At 39.1% G+C, this 19,050-nt stretch overlaps 1 protein-coding gene across 1 annotated transcript in view; it reads right to left on the bottom strand.

The window, feature by feature from the left end:
* The window catches only part of SND1 (staphylococcal nuclease and tudor domain containing 1), a 442,553-nt gene that overhangs the window by 370,950 nt on the left and 52,553 nt on the right, over positions 1-19,050 (bottom strand). The window contains exons 6-9 of the mRNA XM_003921017.3: positions 18,434-18,525; positions 17,327-17,485; positions 15,967-16,073; positions 13,604-13,694 (exon numbers count right to left, since the gene is read on the bottom strand). Coding sequence (XP_003921066.1) covers positions 13,604-13,694; positions 15,967-16,073; positions 17,327-17,485; positions 18,434-18,525 — 449 coding nt within the window. The remainder of the gene's footprint in view (positions 1-13,603; positions 13,695-15,966; positions 16,074-17,326; positions 17,486-18,433; positions 18,526-19,050) is intronic.

Below are 19,050 nucleotides of genomic sequence, written 5' to 3' on the forward strand. Positions count from 1 at the left end.
ACAGACATCTTTGGTTTGGAACCCACAATCAATAACACAAGACCCCACCCTCAGAATAAAAAGAACTACTCAGGGATAAATTACAAGGACATGCAGTCAAAGGTCAAAAGCATAAATATTCCTCTGTGAAGATTATCAGAACATTCCACCATGTGTACAGAATAAAACTCCATACAAACTAGGATCTTACCACATCAGGGTTATAACTAGATCCAATAATACAGCCAACAGTCTACAATTCACCCAATTATATTCAATGCCTATTGTTCCAAGCCTTTTTTTTTCAAGCCACACTTTATTACAAGGTAGCTGCAGACTACAAAATACTGTCGACATCCACTTCATCTGCAGAATCAAAATCAAACTATTCTAGGCTTCAACTGGGCCTCTTTAAGAACTACCAGACTGAACAAACTTACAGGGTCAGCTACTACATAGTGAGGGTGGACTGGCAAAATTTCCCTCCTCTTTCATGCATGAAACAAAAGGAGCTAGACTCTATCTTGCCATCACGGATATCACACCGATAAGTGTCTTAAAGGAGGCCTCCCTGTTTCTTCAAGGGCCTTAAATCTTCTAACACAGACTGTATCCATTTACTCGCAGCTTCCTCCAAAAATAGGAATTCTCTACCTTTTCCAAAGAACCTGCAAACCACACACCAAAGAGTAAGGGATGCCTTAAGAAACAATCTGAAGAAAGATATAAAACAGAAACAAGTGAGAAATTATATCTAACAGAAAATAGCAGGAGTTAAGTGTTATCAAACAGAATTAATGAAAAAAGAAAGATGACAGCTGGAATCAGTCTGTAAGTCCCTAGAAGCTTTACTATGGCTGGTGGATGGGAAGATATCCCTGGGTTTTACCACTGTAAGCAATGGAAGCAGAACAGAGAAGAACAGCCCAGCAATCAGAAAAGTAATAAAAGTTATAAGAAAGAACTGAGTAGATCAGAAGTAGAAATTTTTAATTTTCTACTATACTTAAGATTAACTTACAACCCTGAAAGCAGCAAAAAAGACAACCTTAAATAACCATAACTATTCTCCCATAGCCTTTTTGGCAGATCTGAGAATCATAGGCTAACCACTAAATCCCAGAGAGTCAGAACCCAAAATTCACCTGGCCAGAAAAATGTGCAGATCAATGGTAATGAAAGGCAGGATGAGTGATCATACCAGGACCTTCCAAACCAAATAGCCCCTTAATGCCAGCCCAATCACAGAAACACGTCCATGAATTTAGAACTTAAAAACTGTGTAGACAGTATAACCAAAAATACATCAGTCACTGAAAGAAAAAATAGAGTACATCTTACTCCCATTACCATCTAAACATACGAATATCAAGTAAAAATGTCCACAATAATGGAATTCCAGTAGTTGGCTGGACAACTGACCAAAAAGAAAGACCCCGGCAAATGATTTCCCTGTCCTTCAAAATCCCACATTTGGATGAAAGGAAAGGTGTTATAAAATGGATGGCAGAACATTTTGTAGGGGGTGGTTTCCATGATATCTGCTATTCTGGTATCCTAACTACAAGCCAAAGAGAAGAAAAAAATTCCACTAAGCCATACTAATTAAAATAGCTACTACAGCAAATCAATACAGCTCCTCCTTCAAATGGATACCCAAAGGATACAGGTAATTGTCAGATGTATTAAAGGCACATGCATCACAGAATTTCCCAAGTCTTAATGCTGGGCAGACCTACACCTTCTCTCAAACCAAAACAAATTCTTATGGTAAATTCCCAAAAACATAGGAAAATTCCTATAATCAAGACATGAGAAATAGCCAGACGTTTTCTGCTCCCTAGTCATGCTTAGCGAGTAATAAAACCAAAGAAAGTATCACAGTGCTCACACTTTTACCCCCAATTACAGAACATGAAGATCTAAGGATACCTTCTAACAAGCTACTGGGATTCGGCACCCCTTGTAATATGTTAGCAGCAGTGGCAGCGAATGAATTCTCGGAGCTGTAAATTTTAGGCCCCAGCAGCAGACTCTCTCTGCTGCTCAGCATCTCCCTGATTAGAAACCTCCTCTTCAGGAACTGCGCACTCTGCCACTGCCAGCTAAGCAAGGTTTAGCTTGCTGGTGAAGGCAGGAAGGGTGAGTGCATGTGTGCATGTCTGCATGTGTGTTTAAGTCGGGTTTATGTTTTTTATTCCTCTGTAAATTGTGTCATTATTGTCCAGAGAACAAGCAGCTCCTGAGCGGAGACACAGAATCGGCAATAAAATACTGGTTATAGTCACGTACTGTGCAGTAAGTGAGATGCAGAGTGGATTACTGTCTGAAGCCAGCTCATCAGCACCATTACGGACCACATTTTAACAGTGGTATTTCTTCTGGTGCTTTTCAGGAGGGTAAGTGAAGTATACCAACACTGCCCAATTTCTCTGTGAGCTACAGATCCCCAATCAAGCCAACCCCATGCATACTCACACCCCATACACCAAGAGATAACCTAAGGCATAGGAGCAGAAATCTACATGGAAAAAGTCACTAGCTAGACTCAAATACGTGCACTAAATCCAATTCCCTCCCCATTTCTTGAAGCCCAATTATAAAAGGAAAAAATGGTTTAATGATAACAAGTTGTAGGCTAAGGGCTGCCATCAGTCAAGAAAGCTACAGAGTTCTGTCAGGGGAAGGGAAATCCCTGCCTATCTCAGACTCTGTCACGTTCTCTTCTGCACAGCCTGTCCTCAGTGCTCACCGGGTGCAAAGAGCTGCTGTTGTTCAGCTTCTGAATACCCGGAAGCACACATAAAATAAACAAAAAAGCCTCGTTTTTTTGTACAACAGCCTCCTAAGCTACAGACATAAACACCAATAGTCCCAATGCTGCCACAATTTCCAGTACCAGATAGAAACAAAAGGATTATCAGCCCAAAAGGGCCTTCTGCAGGCACGCCCAGGGACTGTGCTTTGATGAGGTCACTGAGAATGACACACAGACACCTATTCTCCTCTCTGAAATCATGACATCTGGCTGTTTTTCCCATTCCCTAAGGTTGTATGCTATGTCTCTTCTCGCCAGTCCCCCAGAAGAGCACAGCTGCCACCCTCGTCTGCAACAAAAACGAACCACAACAACATCCTGATGCAGGCACCTATAGGCACCGAAGGACAACCAAACCAGATACTCTTAAGATGTACTTACGGCCAGGCACAGTGGCTCAAGCCTGTAATCCCAGCACTTTGGGAGGCTGAGGCGGGTGGATCACGAGGTCAAGAGATCAAGACCATCCTGGTCAACATAGTGAAACCCCGTCTCTACTAAAAATACAAAAAATTAGCTGGGCATGTTGGCATGTGCCTGTAATCCCAGCTACTCAGGAGGCTGAGGCAGGAGAATTGCCTGAACTCAGGAGGCGGAGGTTGCAGTGAGCCGAGATCGCGCCATTGCACTCCAGCCTGGGTAACAAGAGCAAAACTCCATCTCAAAAAAATTTAAAAAAAGGATGTACTTACATGGAAATCAGACATCAGACAACTTTCAGCAGAAGGACATCCTACACATTACCTGACCAGCGCTTCTCAAGATTGTCAAAGTCATCAAAAACAAAAAAAAAGTCTGAGAAACTGACATCCAAAAGGAACCTAAGGAGATATGACAACCAAATGCAATGTGATATCCTGGAACACGAATGAAGTATAAATAAATGAATACCTGAATAAAGTACAAACTTTAATTAATAACAATGTATCTACATTGGTACACTAACCTTAACAAATACATGGTACTCCCATAAAATATTAATGACATCGGAAACTGGGCTAAGGGTGGATGGGTAATGTGGGAACTCTCTGCTACCTGCTTAATTTTTCTGTAAATTTAAAGTGACCTAAAAAATGAAGTCTCTAATAATAATTTTTAAAACCAGGTTAATATTCTTTCAATCTTTTCTAACTCAGTCACTTTCTTTTTCTTACCAGCACACTGGTTTACTAATATAAGCTGCAAACCAAGTCTTGACCCCTTTTTGATTCAGCAGAAGCCACCTTTCTAGTAAGACAATCTCCAGAACTTCCTTCTCAACTGAAAGTCAAATGACAAAAGGCAAGGAAGTGGAAGGTATTTTTTGGTTCTCTCCATATTACCACATGGGAATATACTGGAGAAATCTAGATAACGCCAAAAATATTCAGCTGCATGCTTGCTTAAAAACCATGTCAGAGAGCCACTTCCATTTAAGACAGTACTGACAGTCCTAGCCAAAGCGGTTCAGCAAGAAAAAGAAACTAAAGGCATCTAAATTGGAAGGGAAGACACAAAATTATCACTGTTCCCAGATGATGTATACATAAAAAACCCTCATAATCCCACAAAAACTGTTAGAATAAATCAATTCACGATGTAGCAGGATACAAAGTCAACACAAAAAATCAGCTGCATTTCTATAAATAATAAACAATCCAAAAAAGAAAACTAAGAAAATAGTTCCTTTTCCAGTATCATCAAAAAATAACAAAATACTTAGGAATAAACTCAACTGAGGAAGTGAAAAACTTATACAAAGAAAACTACACAACATTGTTGAAAGAAATTAGAGACATAAATAAATGGGAACACGTCCCACAAACATGGATTGGAAGACAATACTGTCAAGACGTCAATACTACCGAAAGTGATTTTCAGATATAATGCAATCCCTATCAAAATCCCAATGATGATTTCTATGAAAACAGAACAGCCCATCTTAAAATTCATATGGAATCTCAAGAGACCCTGAATAGCTGTTAACAATCTGGAAGAAGGACAAAGCAGGAGAACTCACACTTCTTGATTTCAAAACTTACTACAAAGCTACAGTTATCAATACCATACAGTACTGGCATAAAATCAGACGTTCAAACCAATGAAACAGAATGAGGTCCAGAAATAAAACTCTTACGATTTCTGAGTCAAATGATTTTCAAGATGGATACAAAGACCATTCAATGAGGAAATGACAGTCTTCAACAAATGGTCCTAAGAAAACTAGATATCCACATGCAAAAAAAAAAGAAGCTGAACCCTTATCTAAAACCAAAACCAAAAATGAATTCAAAATGGATTCATGACTTAAACGTAAGACCTATAAAATTACAAAACTCTTAAAAGAAAACACAAGGCAGAAACTTTGCAACACCGAATTTGGCAATGAATTCTCAAATACGACACCAAAGCAACACGCAATAAAGTACAAATACAAATTAGATTTCATGAAAATTGTGTGCAACAAAGTAAAAGGCAAGCCACAAAATGGTAGAAAATATTTGCCAATCATATATCCAACAAAACATTAATATTCAGAATATACAGAGAACTTCCAAAACTCAACAACAAAATGGCTGGGCATGGTGGCTCACACCTGAAATCCCAGCACTTTGGGAGGTCTAGGTGGGCAGATCATGAGGTCAGGAGTTCGAGACCAGCCTGACCAACACGGTGAAACTCTGTCTCTACTAAAAATACAAAAATTAGCCAGGCATGTTGGTGGGTGCCTATAATCCTCAGCTACTCGGGAGGCTGAGGCAGGAGAATCACTTGAAACTGGGAGGGAGAGTTTGCAGTGAGCCAAGACAGTGTCTTTGCACTCCAGCCTGTGTGACAGAGCAAGACCCCGTCTCAAAACAACAACCAAAAAACCAAAAACTTCAATTAAGAAACAGGCAAAGGCTTATAAGTGAGAGCTAAGCATTGGGGAGACATGGACTAAAGACAGGAACAATAGATACTGGTGACTCCTAGAGCTGCAGGAGAAGCAGGGAGAGGGCCAGGGCCGAAAAATTTCCTATTGGGTACTACTAGGCTCATGACCTGGGTGATGGAATCATTCCTATTGCAAACAATATATCCATCTAACAAACCTGCACATGTACCCCCGGATCTAAAAGAAAAGTTGAAATTTATTTTTTAAATGGGCAAAGGGCTTCTCCAAAGAAGATATACAAATGCACAGGAAAAGATGCTCAACATCACTAATCGTTAGTGAAATACAAATCAAAACAACAATGAGACATCACCTCACACCCATTAGGGAGGCCACTATTAAGAAAAAAAAAAACAAAAAACAGAAAATAACAAATATTAGAATGTACAGAAAGTAGAACCCTTGTGCACTGAGGTACAGTATAGTAATTCTCTTGACAACTTAAAAATACAATTACCCTATAATCCAGCAATTCCACTTCTGGCTACCAACTCCAAATAACGGAAAACAGGGTCTCAAAGAGATATTTGTATACCCATGTTCAACCATGAAGCATTGTTCACAATAGTTACAATGTGGAAGAAACCAAGTGTGTCCAAATGGACAGATGAACAGATTACAAGCAAAATTTATATACATGTAATGGAGTATTATTCATCCTTAAAAAGGAAGACAATTCTGACTCATCCTACAACATGGATGAACCCTGAGGACACTACGCTAAATGAAATAAGGCAGACACAAAGACTGTCTGATTTCACTCATATGAATTACTTAGAGTAGTCAAAATCGCAGAAGCAAAGAGCAGAATGGTGGTTGCCAGGGCCTGGGAGAGGGGGAACAGAGGAATATAGAGTTATTGTTTAATGCATATAGTTTCAGTTTTATATAATGAAAAGTTCTAAAGATAGGTTTGGTGATAGCTACATAACAATATGAATATAAATATCACTGAACTGTACACTTAGAAATGGTTAAGATACTATAAATAATGTTATGAATTTCATCCTTACAAAACAATTGAGGAAAAAAATTCTCAGAGACATGACAATGAACTCTATCTAGTGCTATGACCAGAAGCACAGCAAAAAACTATCAGGGCAAAACCAAATATTACTTTTTAAAATCCACTGTACCCATGGGGAGTTAATACCCTGATCACCAAAACTGGACTTCGCCACCAGTGCCAGTTAAGCACTTAGAGATCCCTGACAAAGCCCTAGCAGGTAAGCTCCTTGAAGACAGGAACCACTTCCAATTCTTTCACATCTTTTCAATGCACCTAGTTTGGGGCTGTTTGCTTAATCTACATATAGGTACAGAGAACCAAGCAAGAAGCCTCTAACCAGGCAGGGTGGTAAGGAAACACCTCTTGAGAACATGCTTCCACTCCAGCCCTCCCCTAACCCCACAACAATGTTATTCAGGTCTGTGAAATCTGCAATGCCCAAGGATCCAACAGCAGGAACAGGGAAGCCAAGCCACGTGCTCAGGGGACCATATGGCTACAAACAGCATAGATCAGCTAAAACGCCACAGGGAAGGCAGGGAGGGAACTGGCAGGCCACAACAGGCACAAAAGTCTCGGGCAAGCTCAGCTAATTGCTGTGAAGTGAACATGCTTCTCTGCTAACCTGGAGAGACAAGGAGAGCCCTCCCTTGCATTTCATTCCTCAAGAAGTAAAACTGCTTCAGCAGACAAAGGGAACCAGTCTTTGAACAGGCCACATGTATCAGAGAATACTTTGTCGAATTTCACATTTCTCAGGCTTAAGTCTCTTGGCACTCTGACCTACAGCTTTGCATCAGTTCCAGAAACCAACTGTAGAGACCCAGAAGCATCCAGTTAGAGGCCATAGGTTACCCTCTGCAGGCATTTTGGGCTTTTAGCTGTGCTCTGTGCAATTAACTCCTAAAAAATAGGGTGACTGTTGAAGACAGAATCACTTTGTTAAGGCTTTATAATCACATGATCTTTAGAGCAGAATCACTCAGGGAAGACTTGCAAGACTTTCAGACTATATGAAGGTCCCAGGTGACTTAGAACTTGTTTAAGATTCCCTGAAAAAAGCTGTTTGCCACTAACAGACATTTGATATCAGGTAAAATGATAAAGAACTGCTGTTGGGTTCCAGGTTATGAAAAGTAATGTGTATTTTTTTTTTTTTTCATTTTTGACTTTATGTTGATAGCCAGTGTTCTACAACAAAGGCTGGCAAACTATGGCCCAAGGGCCATCTAGCCCACTTCATATTGTTGTAAAGATTTCCTGAAATATTGCCACAACCATTCGTTTATACATTGTCCATGTCTGTTTTCCTGCTACCATGGCAGAGTTCAGTAGTTACAACAGAGACCATATGGCCACCAAGCCTAAAATATTTGCAGTGTGGTCCTTTAAGAAAAAGTTGGTCAATCCCTGTTTTACAACCTGATAGAAAATGAACACACTTAAATGGTATACAATGGTTAACATTTCTGAAGACATATTTGGCAAATGTGAGCCAAATAATTTCTAAGGAAATAACTGCCATTTACTTGGAAATTTATTCCACTTTCTAAATAATGAAAACAAATCTCAACTACATGAATATGGACCTATAAGGGACTGGTTAAAAAAATACTATGGTGCAGCCTACAACGGAATATCACACATCAATTAAAGAAGTAAGCTCTTTATTTTGGTTCCTTCTCTAAACATCTCTATATAAAAGGGATCTATGCAACCTATCTATACATAAGCCCAAAAGGAAGAAGATGAGAGAGAACACTGCAACAAAATTCTGGAAGCTTAAAAGCAGATGGATGAGTAGTAACTTACTCCATTGACTCACAAAAGCTAAATCCTGAGACAGTGTCGAGAAAACACAATAGCCAATCTGATTTACACTGCAGTCCCACTCTCCCTAATCTGCCAAGACTAAGAAACTGTCAAATCAAGCATCTCAACTGGGAATGAAAATGGGACCAAAAACGATGAATAGTTTCAAATCTTCTTAAGAAGCAGATGGATTTCAAGATGTATACCCTGGCCAGGCACGGTGGCTCACACCTGTAATCCCGGCACTTTGGGAGGCCAAGGTAGGAGGATCAGGAGACCAGGAGTTCAAGACCAGCCTGGGCAACAGAGGGAGACCCTGTCTCTACAAAAAATTTAAAAATTAGCCAGGTGTGTTAGCACACACCTGCAGCCCCAGCTATTCCAGAGGCTGAGGCAAGAGGAACTGCTTAAGCCCATGAGGTAGAAGCTGCAGTGAGCTGTGATGGTACCACTGCACTTCAGCCTGGGTGACAGAGCAAGTTCCTATCTCAAAAACAAACAAACAACTAATCCCACACATAGGATCATTGCTTCTAAACTCAGTGTTTTAATATCTCATTCTCAAATAAGACAGAAAACCAAGGCTTAGCAAATATCTGAGGAAAGCCTCTAATATGAAAAATAAGGGACCAAAATAACACAAGGAGGGGAGAGGAAAAGCTTGAAGAACACAGCAAGTATGCAGGAAAAAAGAAACTTAAAAAAAAAAAAAATCAATTCCACAGAAAGCTAAGAGATGATTTTTCTCTCTGAAATAAGTATTAAATTTTATTTTTTAAAATAGTAAAAGAGAAACATCCAGAGAACAAAAAAAAGCTCTTAAAAAATAAAATAGTATCATGTCAATAAAAGTACTGAAAGATAACTATAAAGGAATCTAAAACAAGAAACTGAAAACTACTAACAGTGGAGCAATACTGATGGATACAATTATAATGGAAAATGACTTCTAAAATAAAATAATTCTATATCCAGCTAAACTATTAAGTGTTAAGTAGAGAATGGACACGAAAGGTCTCAGAAAATTTACCTCCCGAGCATTCTTTGCCATGAAGTTAGAGAATGTGTGCCACCAAAACAAAGTAGCAAATCATAAAGAGGAAGCTGTGAGATCCAGCAATCCTAGCTCCAATCCAAGAGTAAGGCAAAGAAATCCCCCAGGACAATGGTGAAGAAATCCAAAGACGACAGCTCTAAAACAGGCAAAAAAAGAAACCAATCCACACCGATGCAGGTTTCCAGGCTCAAGACAGTGTTAGCAGACTAAATTTCCTCTTGAGAGGAGGTTTAGGCAGACAAAGAGTTTAGAGGCTGAATTAATAGTAAGTATGTAAAAAAAAAATGTAAATTTTAAACATCATTAACTCCACGGAAAACAAAAAAAATTGTGCAGGAAACTAAAAGTAGCCATAATATGCTAAATAGCACAGTGTTGTTTGTCATTTAAAATAAATACTGAGTATTAACCAAATTATGATATCATCAAGTTGGGAGAACTGGGTAAGAACCCTGTGCGCCAATGTATGTGTGCGTGTGTGAAAAACTGTAAGTCCTCCTCTTCCATGGTATGAAGGAAAGCAGTTGTACCTAAAACTGAAAAATTAAGAAACAGCCATGTAAATGGTTTATTCAGAAATGAATCAGCCAAGAGTTGAAAGTGGCAGCCTCAAGGAAGAGTGAAATTAAACTGGTACATTCTTTAGTAAGCCTCCAAAAAATTTTATATTTTCTGTATTAAAAATTAAAATGTGCAAACTTACACACAAAAGAATACAGATCAGTGCTATTCAAAGTGGCTGCCAGTTTGCAGGAAGATAAGGAACTTGTACCAGAACATTAATCAACTACATCACTAAGAACATTGCTGACTTTTTTTTTTTTTTTTTTTTTTTGTAGTAAGCTTTTCTTGATGAAGGAAGAAATGCCTTGATTTACATTCTGGCCCAAGCTCCTTATGTCACTTTATCAAGGCATTTTGAGTAAGACTGGTATAGATCAGAGATCATCAAACTATTAAAAAGCCAGATAACATATATTTCAGTCTCTGTGGGCTGTAGTTTCTATCACAACTACCCACCTCTGCCATTATTGCACAAGAACATAGACAATACACAAACGTACACATATAGCTATGTTTCAGTTTGTTCACAATACTGAAATTTAATTTCACATAATTTTCACATGCCACTATATATTTTTTATTAACACAAAATACATTTTTTTCTAATGTAAAATCCACAGGCCATGCAAAAACAAGTGTCCAGCCAGATCAGCCCATGGGGCCATAGTTTTCCAACACTGGGATACACAATATAATCAACTTTGTTTAAAACAACAGCAACAACAACAACAACAAGAAGGCCAAGTCATAGTGTTTCATGTAGTATGGGTATTTATGCTTATCTCCTTTATGCTTTTTTCCTGTTTTAAAAGCAAAACTAATGCTAAAGAATGTTAGGCCGGTTGCGGTGGCTCACGCATGTAATCCTAGCACTTCAGGAGGCCAAGGAGGGTGGATTGTTTAAGCTCAGGAGTTTGAGACTAGCCTGGGCAACATGGTGAAACCCCGACTCTACTAAAATACAAAAAATAAGCAGGGCAGAGTGGTGCGCACCAGTAGTCCCAGGTACTCAGGAGGCTGAGGCAGGAGAATTGCTAGAACCCAGGAGGTGGAGGCTGCAGTGAGCCAAGAGCGCACCACTGCACTCCAGTCTGGGTGACAGAGCAAGACTCCATCTCTTAAAAAAAAAAAAAAAAGAAAGAAAGAAAGAATTTTAAAAACCTTTACCTATTTCTCTCTACCCTCTAAACAGACATATACTCAAACAGCCTAAATTTATGTTTCAGTTTCTACAGAAAATTGGTTACTCCTCATAATCCTCAATCAGATGATTTCTAGGGGCAATCTCCTCTACTTTGGTATCATAATGAATAAAACTTCATTGTCATGATAAAAGCTTCACTCTCATTAAAGAAAAAACAGCTCCTAGGATCCTAGATTTTTAAAAATGAAAAAAATTCTCCTACAGTTGGGTCGGGTCTCCCTTTTCTAATAACTAATAAAGTCATATTTAAGATAAATGCAAAGCTCAATAATCTAAATCCTTTGAATTTTGTTATTATGCAGTACTTCATTTAACTCCCCAATCAGCAAAGGCCCAAAACTGTTCAAAATACACTAGGTTTTTCTACAAAGTCAGCTTTAATTGAGGACAGGCTGGTTGGAACACAGTAGGGTATTAAGGTCCTCGTCTGCTTCATCTACATCACTAATGTCACAGACCCTCCAAGTGATGATGGTGAAAAATTGAAGGCTTGCCTCCCTTTTTGAGTGAAAAAGCATCCTTTCATTCGGTAGCTATATGAACATGGAACAACACGCTATGGGAAGCATAAGCACAACTGAATTCCAAGTAGGCAGAACAACCCATATCCAAGTGTCCACACTGGGACACTCCTCTCACAGAAGGGAAGCAAGGGCCATTTGGTCTGCATCAAGACCTGGAGGATGCCAGGATATCTCACCAGGGGCAACTCCCACTCATGCCTACCAAAAGGAGTGACTATGGCTAACCTCACAGCTGCTTAGAAATCACCTACAAAAAGAGAGAAAGAGGCCAGTGGACCACTCTGTGACCTATTACTCTGGGCATCATAACAAAGAGAGTGAAGAAATGTAGGTATTTCCTCAGAGATTGCTAAAATTTTACCATTCTAAGACAGTCTCGGGATTTCTCAGGCTCACAGTGCCACCTAGTGGCTTTCCCTCCTAAACTCACAAATAGGTGATAGGGAGATAGCACCTCTCAGTCCAAGAATTTGGCACTGGACCACTCTTAGCCAATTTAAAAAAAAAAAAAAAAACTAGCATCTCTTGGCAAAAGTAAAAATAGTCTGGAAAACATTACGGCATTTTGGGAAGACACAGAGAACAGGTCTGCCACTTAAGTTACAAAAACATGCAACCAAGATAATATATTTTTATAGCACTGTTGATAACAACCAAGGATAATAGCTCTAGTTTCCTTCAAAGCAGTAAAGCAGTCTACCCCAAGACACATCAGTGGAGAACTCTCGGGGGGTGGGGGGCAGTGGTGTGGGGGAACAAGAGCTCCAAAACAGAAAGAAGAGAAACTTGAGGTCATGTATCTATTAATGTTCCTTGACTTGCAATAGAGTTAACTCCTGATAAACCCATCATAAGCTGAAAATACTATAAGTTGAAAATGCATTTATCTCTTTTCAGCCCTTGTTCAAACAGGGAGGGAGGGAGGGAAGGAAGGAAGGAAGAAAGGAAGGAAGGAAGGAAGGAAGAAAGGAAACTTAATCAAACACCATAGCTTGGCCTAACCTACCTTAGGTTAGGCAGCCAACTTTCACTTAGGTTAATTTACCTAACTTACCAAACATCATAGCTTGGCCTAACATACCTTAAATGTGCTTGGAATACTTACATAAGTCTACAACAGGGCAAAGTAATCTAACACAAAGCCTATTTTATAATAAAGTGTTGAATATCTCATGTTATTAAATTACTGAATAAAAAATGATCAACAGAATGGCTGTATGGATACTCCAAATGTGGTTCCTATTGAATATTTATTGCTTTCACACCATTGTAAAGTCAAAATATCTTAAGTCCACCCAGTAAGTCAGAGATCATCTGTACTTGGACACAGAAAATCTTAAGACAATGCTATTTGCTAAGCAGATTAAAAAAAAAAAAAGTCCTAAAATATGAGAGATATTTCAAGCTAGTTTGAAGTTAGCTAATTTACAATGAGAAATTTAAATGGTCTTATGGTTTCTAAGTCCCCTATAACACACAGACACACACACACACACACACACACACACACACACACACACACACCCCTAATGGCTTGCCTTGAAATTTTCAAGAGCACGTGCATGCACACACACACACACACAACCACACACACCACACACACACACCGGCTTGCCTTGAATTTTCAAGAGCATCGGCATTTCTAATAGTTCAAATTCTTGTATTATTACTAGCCTGGCAATGCCTACTATGCTCATCAAGATGCTGAGAATGACTCACCTTGGCAACAAACTGCTTGTCCTTTTGGTCCAAATTCGCAGTGGGAGCCACATAGTCTCTCCATATTCTCAGCCTGCGCTCCTTGGCAAACCTAGTAACAAAGCAAGGATGCAAGATCATTCAGACAGACTAAGTCAGCAAATGGAATCCACCACTACCATGGGAGCACATTTGGTGCAGAATCCTACTCTACCCTAAAAACATATCCAGAAGAAAGACCACCAGTCAAACTAGAACAAAGAGTAACAGTAAATGAAAATATGCAAAATGCATATATACTGTAAGCCCATGGCTAGGAGACTATGGTCCAGGCATACAATTTTTTGAGCCTAGATGGTTCTAGTCCACCTTCATTACTAACTCTGGTTTATCCAGTATCTTCTGGGTGACTACTACACAAATTAGGCTGATAAGCACAGAGTAACTTGCTCTTTTAAATGGGAAGAACCCAAACATCTAAACAAACATAATTTCTTAAAAAGCACAGAACTGCTCAATTTCTATCTGAATTATAAAAAGGTTACCAGCTACCAAACCTATACAGAAGAACAGTGCATCTATAGAATAATTGGAAAATAAACAATATCCTTATAAAGTTCATTGACAAGAGTTAAAAAATAAAATAAAATAAGATAGCTATGTAGCCAGAAATTTATTTTGAAGTATTATCCCCAGTAGATATTTTCTGAGCCAGACTAAGAGTGGGAAATGGAATATATGCAAAGATTTTTTTTTTTTTTAATCAATGAACAGCTGTCTTAAACCACTTACAAATAAGTGGATACATATGCAGTGAAAAGGAACTATTATTTCTGAAAACAGTATTGCAATTTTTTGTTTTAGAGAAGCACTAAAATGAGAAAAACACAAAGCAGGATGTAGTAGTTGTAAAACACATGAAGTAGTTCAATACAGACGAAGCAATTTTACTTACGATCCAAGTAGCTCAAATATAGCATGCAAAACAGCAGACAAGCAATCACATATTATCGAAATATGACTTGCATTCCCTAGTCTAAGCTTGTTTTTTTAATGATGAACACTCTCTCAAAAAATCCATAAAATCTTCTACCAATATCATCACTTTTACTGCATTCACTTTCTTCAAAGAAAGGCAAGAAATTAAAGAATGCATAAAGAAATCAGAATAATTTAGAATATTAATGAATGTAACAAGGATTCTCTGATCCAAAAAAAAAAGAAATGGAGCATTGTAAAATAATCAGAAGTATTTGGAACACTGTACTTGATAATGGTTATTGTATCTTTCTAATTAAATTGTAGAACATAAAAAAATTCTAAGTAATCACTGTTTTTTTCCATCAGACACTACACATGTTGGATGTGCCATATCAAATGGCCCAGGTTAATATCTATTTTTACAAAAAGTTGCAAATACTTCTGCTTATAGGTAATGAAGGATGCAAAAGACCTAAGAAAAGGAACAAATACTATAGTTATTCATTCATGTCGTTGCACATCTCTTAACTGTAAACCTCAGTGGCAAAAATGTAGTTATCAAGACCATTATAACTTTAAGATTCTGAAACAAGTCATAGAGCAAGCCTTGAGAGTAGACTAACGCCATTGGCTGTGTGATGTCTTCTGCTTAAATGCATCATTGAAGGTGGTGATTCACTCTCCTGAGCATCATTTCCATTCATCTACTGTTGCTACTTGGTTTATTTTCTTCCATCTATCCCCATCAAATGGAACAAGTTCACTTAATCTACGTCTTGAGCTTGATAGTTGAAATGACCACAAATCTCTGGGATTTCTACATGCAGTTTTCTGGAAACAAGTTATTTCTACATCTGCTTCAACCACAGGCAACAAGTGAAGAACACTTCAGTGACATCTCAGGGTTGTATTAGCATTGATTACTGAAACATACTTTTAAATAAGTTAGGGCACAGGCCTCACAACAACACTGAATGGTCCTGGTTTAAAACCTACAGGCTCTGTCTTTCCATCATACCCTCTGCTCCTGTCTGTTTGGGAGCAGCTGATAAGCAGTTTCATCTTTTTCAAATAAGCTTCAAGTTTATTTCATTCCAAATGTCTAAAACCCAGAACTTAAGCAAGGAGCTCGGGAAAAAAATGACCCGAAAACATTAAAAAAGCAAATCAAGTGAAGAATCATGCCTAGGTGAAAACTCTTAAGTCCTTATTATTATCCTGAATTCAATTAGACTGAAACTGAAGACCAATATTGAAGTCACTCCTCTATGAGGAACTGCCCTACTCCTTTACTGAAGTAAAGCGGACACTGACATACAGGGGTGGGAGAAAATCACTAGATTTCTTTCCCTAAATATCCTTAACAAGATCCACAAGTGGAAGGCCTCTCTGGCAGACCTTACCTCTCTGCCGCCCTCAGCTTTTCTGCGCCACGAGTGTACACTGCAATCGACCAGTCCACACAGCGTGCGAAACCTTCCTTCAGGAGGAGCTCTGTGATGTTGCCATTCTGAAAAACAAGGTACATGAGAGGCAGGCATGGATTAGATTCTGTTGCAAAAAAACAAACAAACAAACAAAAAAACCCTTTCTCTAGACTTCTGACACAATTAACACAGCCACAATCTATTTATTTGTTTACAGTGGAGTAGCTTCTCTCACTAGGAAACCACTCCTAAGATGGGAGACATGCCACTCTGAGACTCCTTTCATCTGCCTTGGCTTCGGCTCCCAACAATATCCACCATGGTAACTCACTTAACAGGGGTAGGATAAATGCTAGTGGCATTGAATGGAATTGACATTTCAATAGCTCTTCTTGTGGGCAGAGGAGGATGTTAATCTTTAGTAGAGATTACACCTTATTCTTCCCTCCCTCACTACCAGCACTTCCTCCCCTTTTTGTAAGGGGAGGGCTGAAGAACAGGCTCAGTAGGGAATAAGGGAAGCTACATTTTGCCCAGTGAATTAAAATTCACACTCTACTGTGACACAGAGCCATCTGGCAGGGCATGACCAGACAGCACTCCAGAAAAAACAGACATGACCTTGGCACACCCCAAACCAAGCCTCTCAACCTTCCACAACTGGAAGAATTATCTAGCCAAAGAATAAGTAGCTTAACTGTATTGGACACAGGTTACAATAATGAAAATCCATTCAAATTTAGGTATTAAAAAGAAGGCCATCTTTCGTCCAAGAATAATCCAACTACCAAAGGGCACAATAAGGTAAAAACTTCAACAATCGGAAGCACAAGAACATAAAGAACCTATTCCCCGCTGAAAGCAGAGTTAGGAGGTAGCTGGATAAGGCCTGGAATACAAAAAATATTTTTTCCATACTTTAGTTTCCTCATTATTGATCTACCAGTACTTCAGCTAGCTGACTTCTAGACCTCACCAACCCTATTCTACAAATTTCAGTTCTACTTCTAATGAATGTAGCAACCTCTAGGACCAAACAGTTAGGTTAAGTATGTGATCAAGTTCCTCTTCCTCTTCCCCAATAACACTTGAGATTAATTTCCTAAACGTGAGGAAATTGTCCAATTCTGTAAGACAAATGATAGCTCCCTAGAAAATCAAAATCAAAATTATGATCTGCCTGAAAAATCAGCAGATATTAATAATAATCCTGCCATAATATTTTAAGGGATGTTAAATACAGAGAAAAAGAAGAGAAAGAGAAGCAAACTCCTGCTCTTCAAACCCCAAATGCATCCCTAGCCCATTGCAACCCAGTCTGCACAGACACACTCACTGGATGAAGGATGGTACCCAGAATGTTCTGGTTGTGGCAGCTCTCCAGAATGATCTGAACATCTCTCTGAAGCAGTCGCGACTCGGTGAAAAATTTGGCTTCTGCAGCAAAAGGCTCTGGTGTTTCACTGCCATCTGCTTCCCGTCGAAAAGTTGGGCACTAAAGCAAAAGCAAGGTAGGTGAGTAATGCAGCCTAAATGTGCGTGCTAGGCACTCTCACCCCACACTAAGCCTTCCAAAAAGCACACATGTCACAAAGCTAAACTCAGAAAGGTCTTAAATCAGGCCTTCTAATTTAAAACACACTGGTAAAAAGGGACTGGAAATATCACCTCAGACTTCTTGGCAAAGGAAGATAATAAAACTCACATTATCGTGAGGACAACAATTTTAATTACAGTAAAAAGTGGCCCCTTAGTGATTTTTTAAAAACCAAAATAAATATTTTACATTAATGCTTAATGCAACCATATTCAGCAAACTTCATGGCCTCTCATTGCTCCATTTCTCTAGGTTTACATACTCAACAATCCTTAAGCACAGCTCATTTCAAACAGACCCAGAATACTTTAAAAAATAAATAAATAAGGCCGAGGCGGGTGGATCACGAAGTCAAGAGATCGAGACCATCCTGGCCAACATGGTGAAACCCCGTCTCTACTAAAAATACAAAAAATTAGCTGGGCATGGTGGTGCGTGCCTGTAATCCCAGCTACTCAGGAGGCTGAGGCAGGAGAATTGCCTGAACCCAGGAGGCGGAGGTTGCGGTGAGCCGAGACCGTGCCATTGCACTCCAGCCTGGATAACAAGAGCGAAACTCCGTCTCAAAAAAACAAAAACAAAAACAAAAACAAAAAAATCAAAAAAATAAATAAATAAATAAAAGTTATTCGATCCAATTAGAATTGTCACACTACAAAGTTTAAAATCAATGTTAATGGCCCACATTATCGATCCAATTAGAATTGTCACACTACAAAGTTTAAAATCAATGTTAATGGCCCACATTAGGACAAAACAGCAGATCCAAAGTCCCCAGGTAGAAGAATCTATCACTGAACATCCACAAACTCTATACCCACCACGTAGCCAAGAGTATGGTCTGACCTTAATGCCTGACAGCATGACTGTAACCAGGTAGTAATCTGGGAGGAGCAGGGCCCTGACCACACTGCCGTCCCGCACATGCTCGATGATAGCTGCATGACAGAATAAACAGCTTAAGCCCTTAGCAAACATCTTGCCAAGGATAAACAATGCTCAATCAAACTGCATTTAACACAGTTCCTCTCCCCGAAAACCCTGAGAAAGCCTCCCTCTGAAAAGTAAGGAGGCACTGGCAGATCATAAGGGTTTATATAACAGACTCTGGCACAAACGATTCCTGGAGAATGCAGATTAGACCTGCTTCTCCATTTTCTGAACCTTCTGGGACCTCGTGGCTCACACTGAAGGTTTGTTATCCATAAGCCAGGATGCTCACCTGAGTACCAGGCACCCAACAAAAAATAATTAGTAACTGAAGATTGGTAATAATTTTATTTTACTAAGTCTGAAGTTAGCAAGATCTCAAAATCAGGCCAAAAACTATATAGCACATAAATACACATACAGTCAGCCCTCTGTATCCATGGGTTCCACATCCATGGATTCAACCAACCACAGGTCAAAAATATTCAGAAAAAAAACAAAAAATTCCACAAAGTTCCAAAAAGCAAAACATG

Source organism: Saimiri boliviensis, chromosome 10 (assembly GCF_048565385.1).
Source record: "Saimiri boliviensis isolate mSaiBol1 chromosome 10, mSaiBol1.pri, whole genome shotgun sequence".
Taxonomy (NCBI): Eukaryota; Metazoa; Chordata; class Mammalia; order Primates; family Cebidae; genus Saimiri; species Saimiri boliviensis.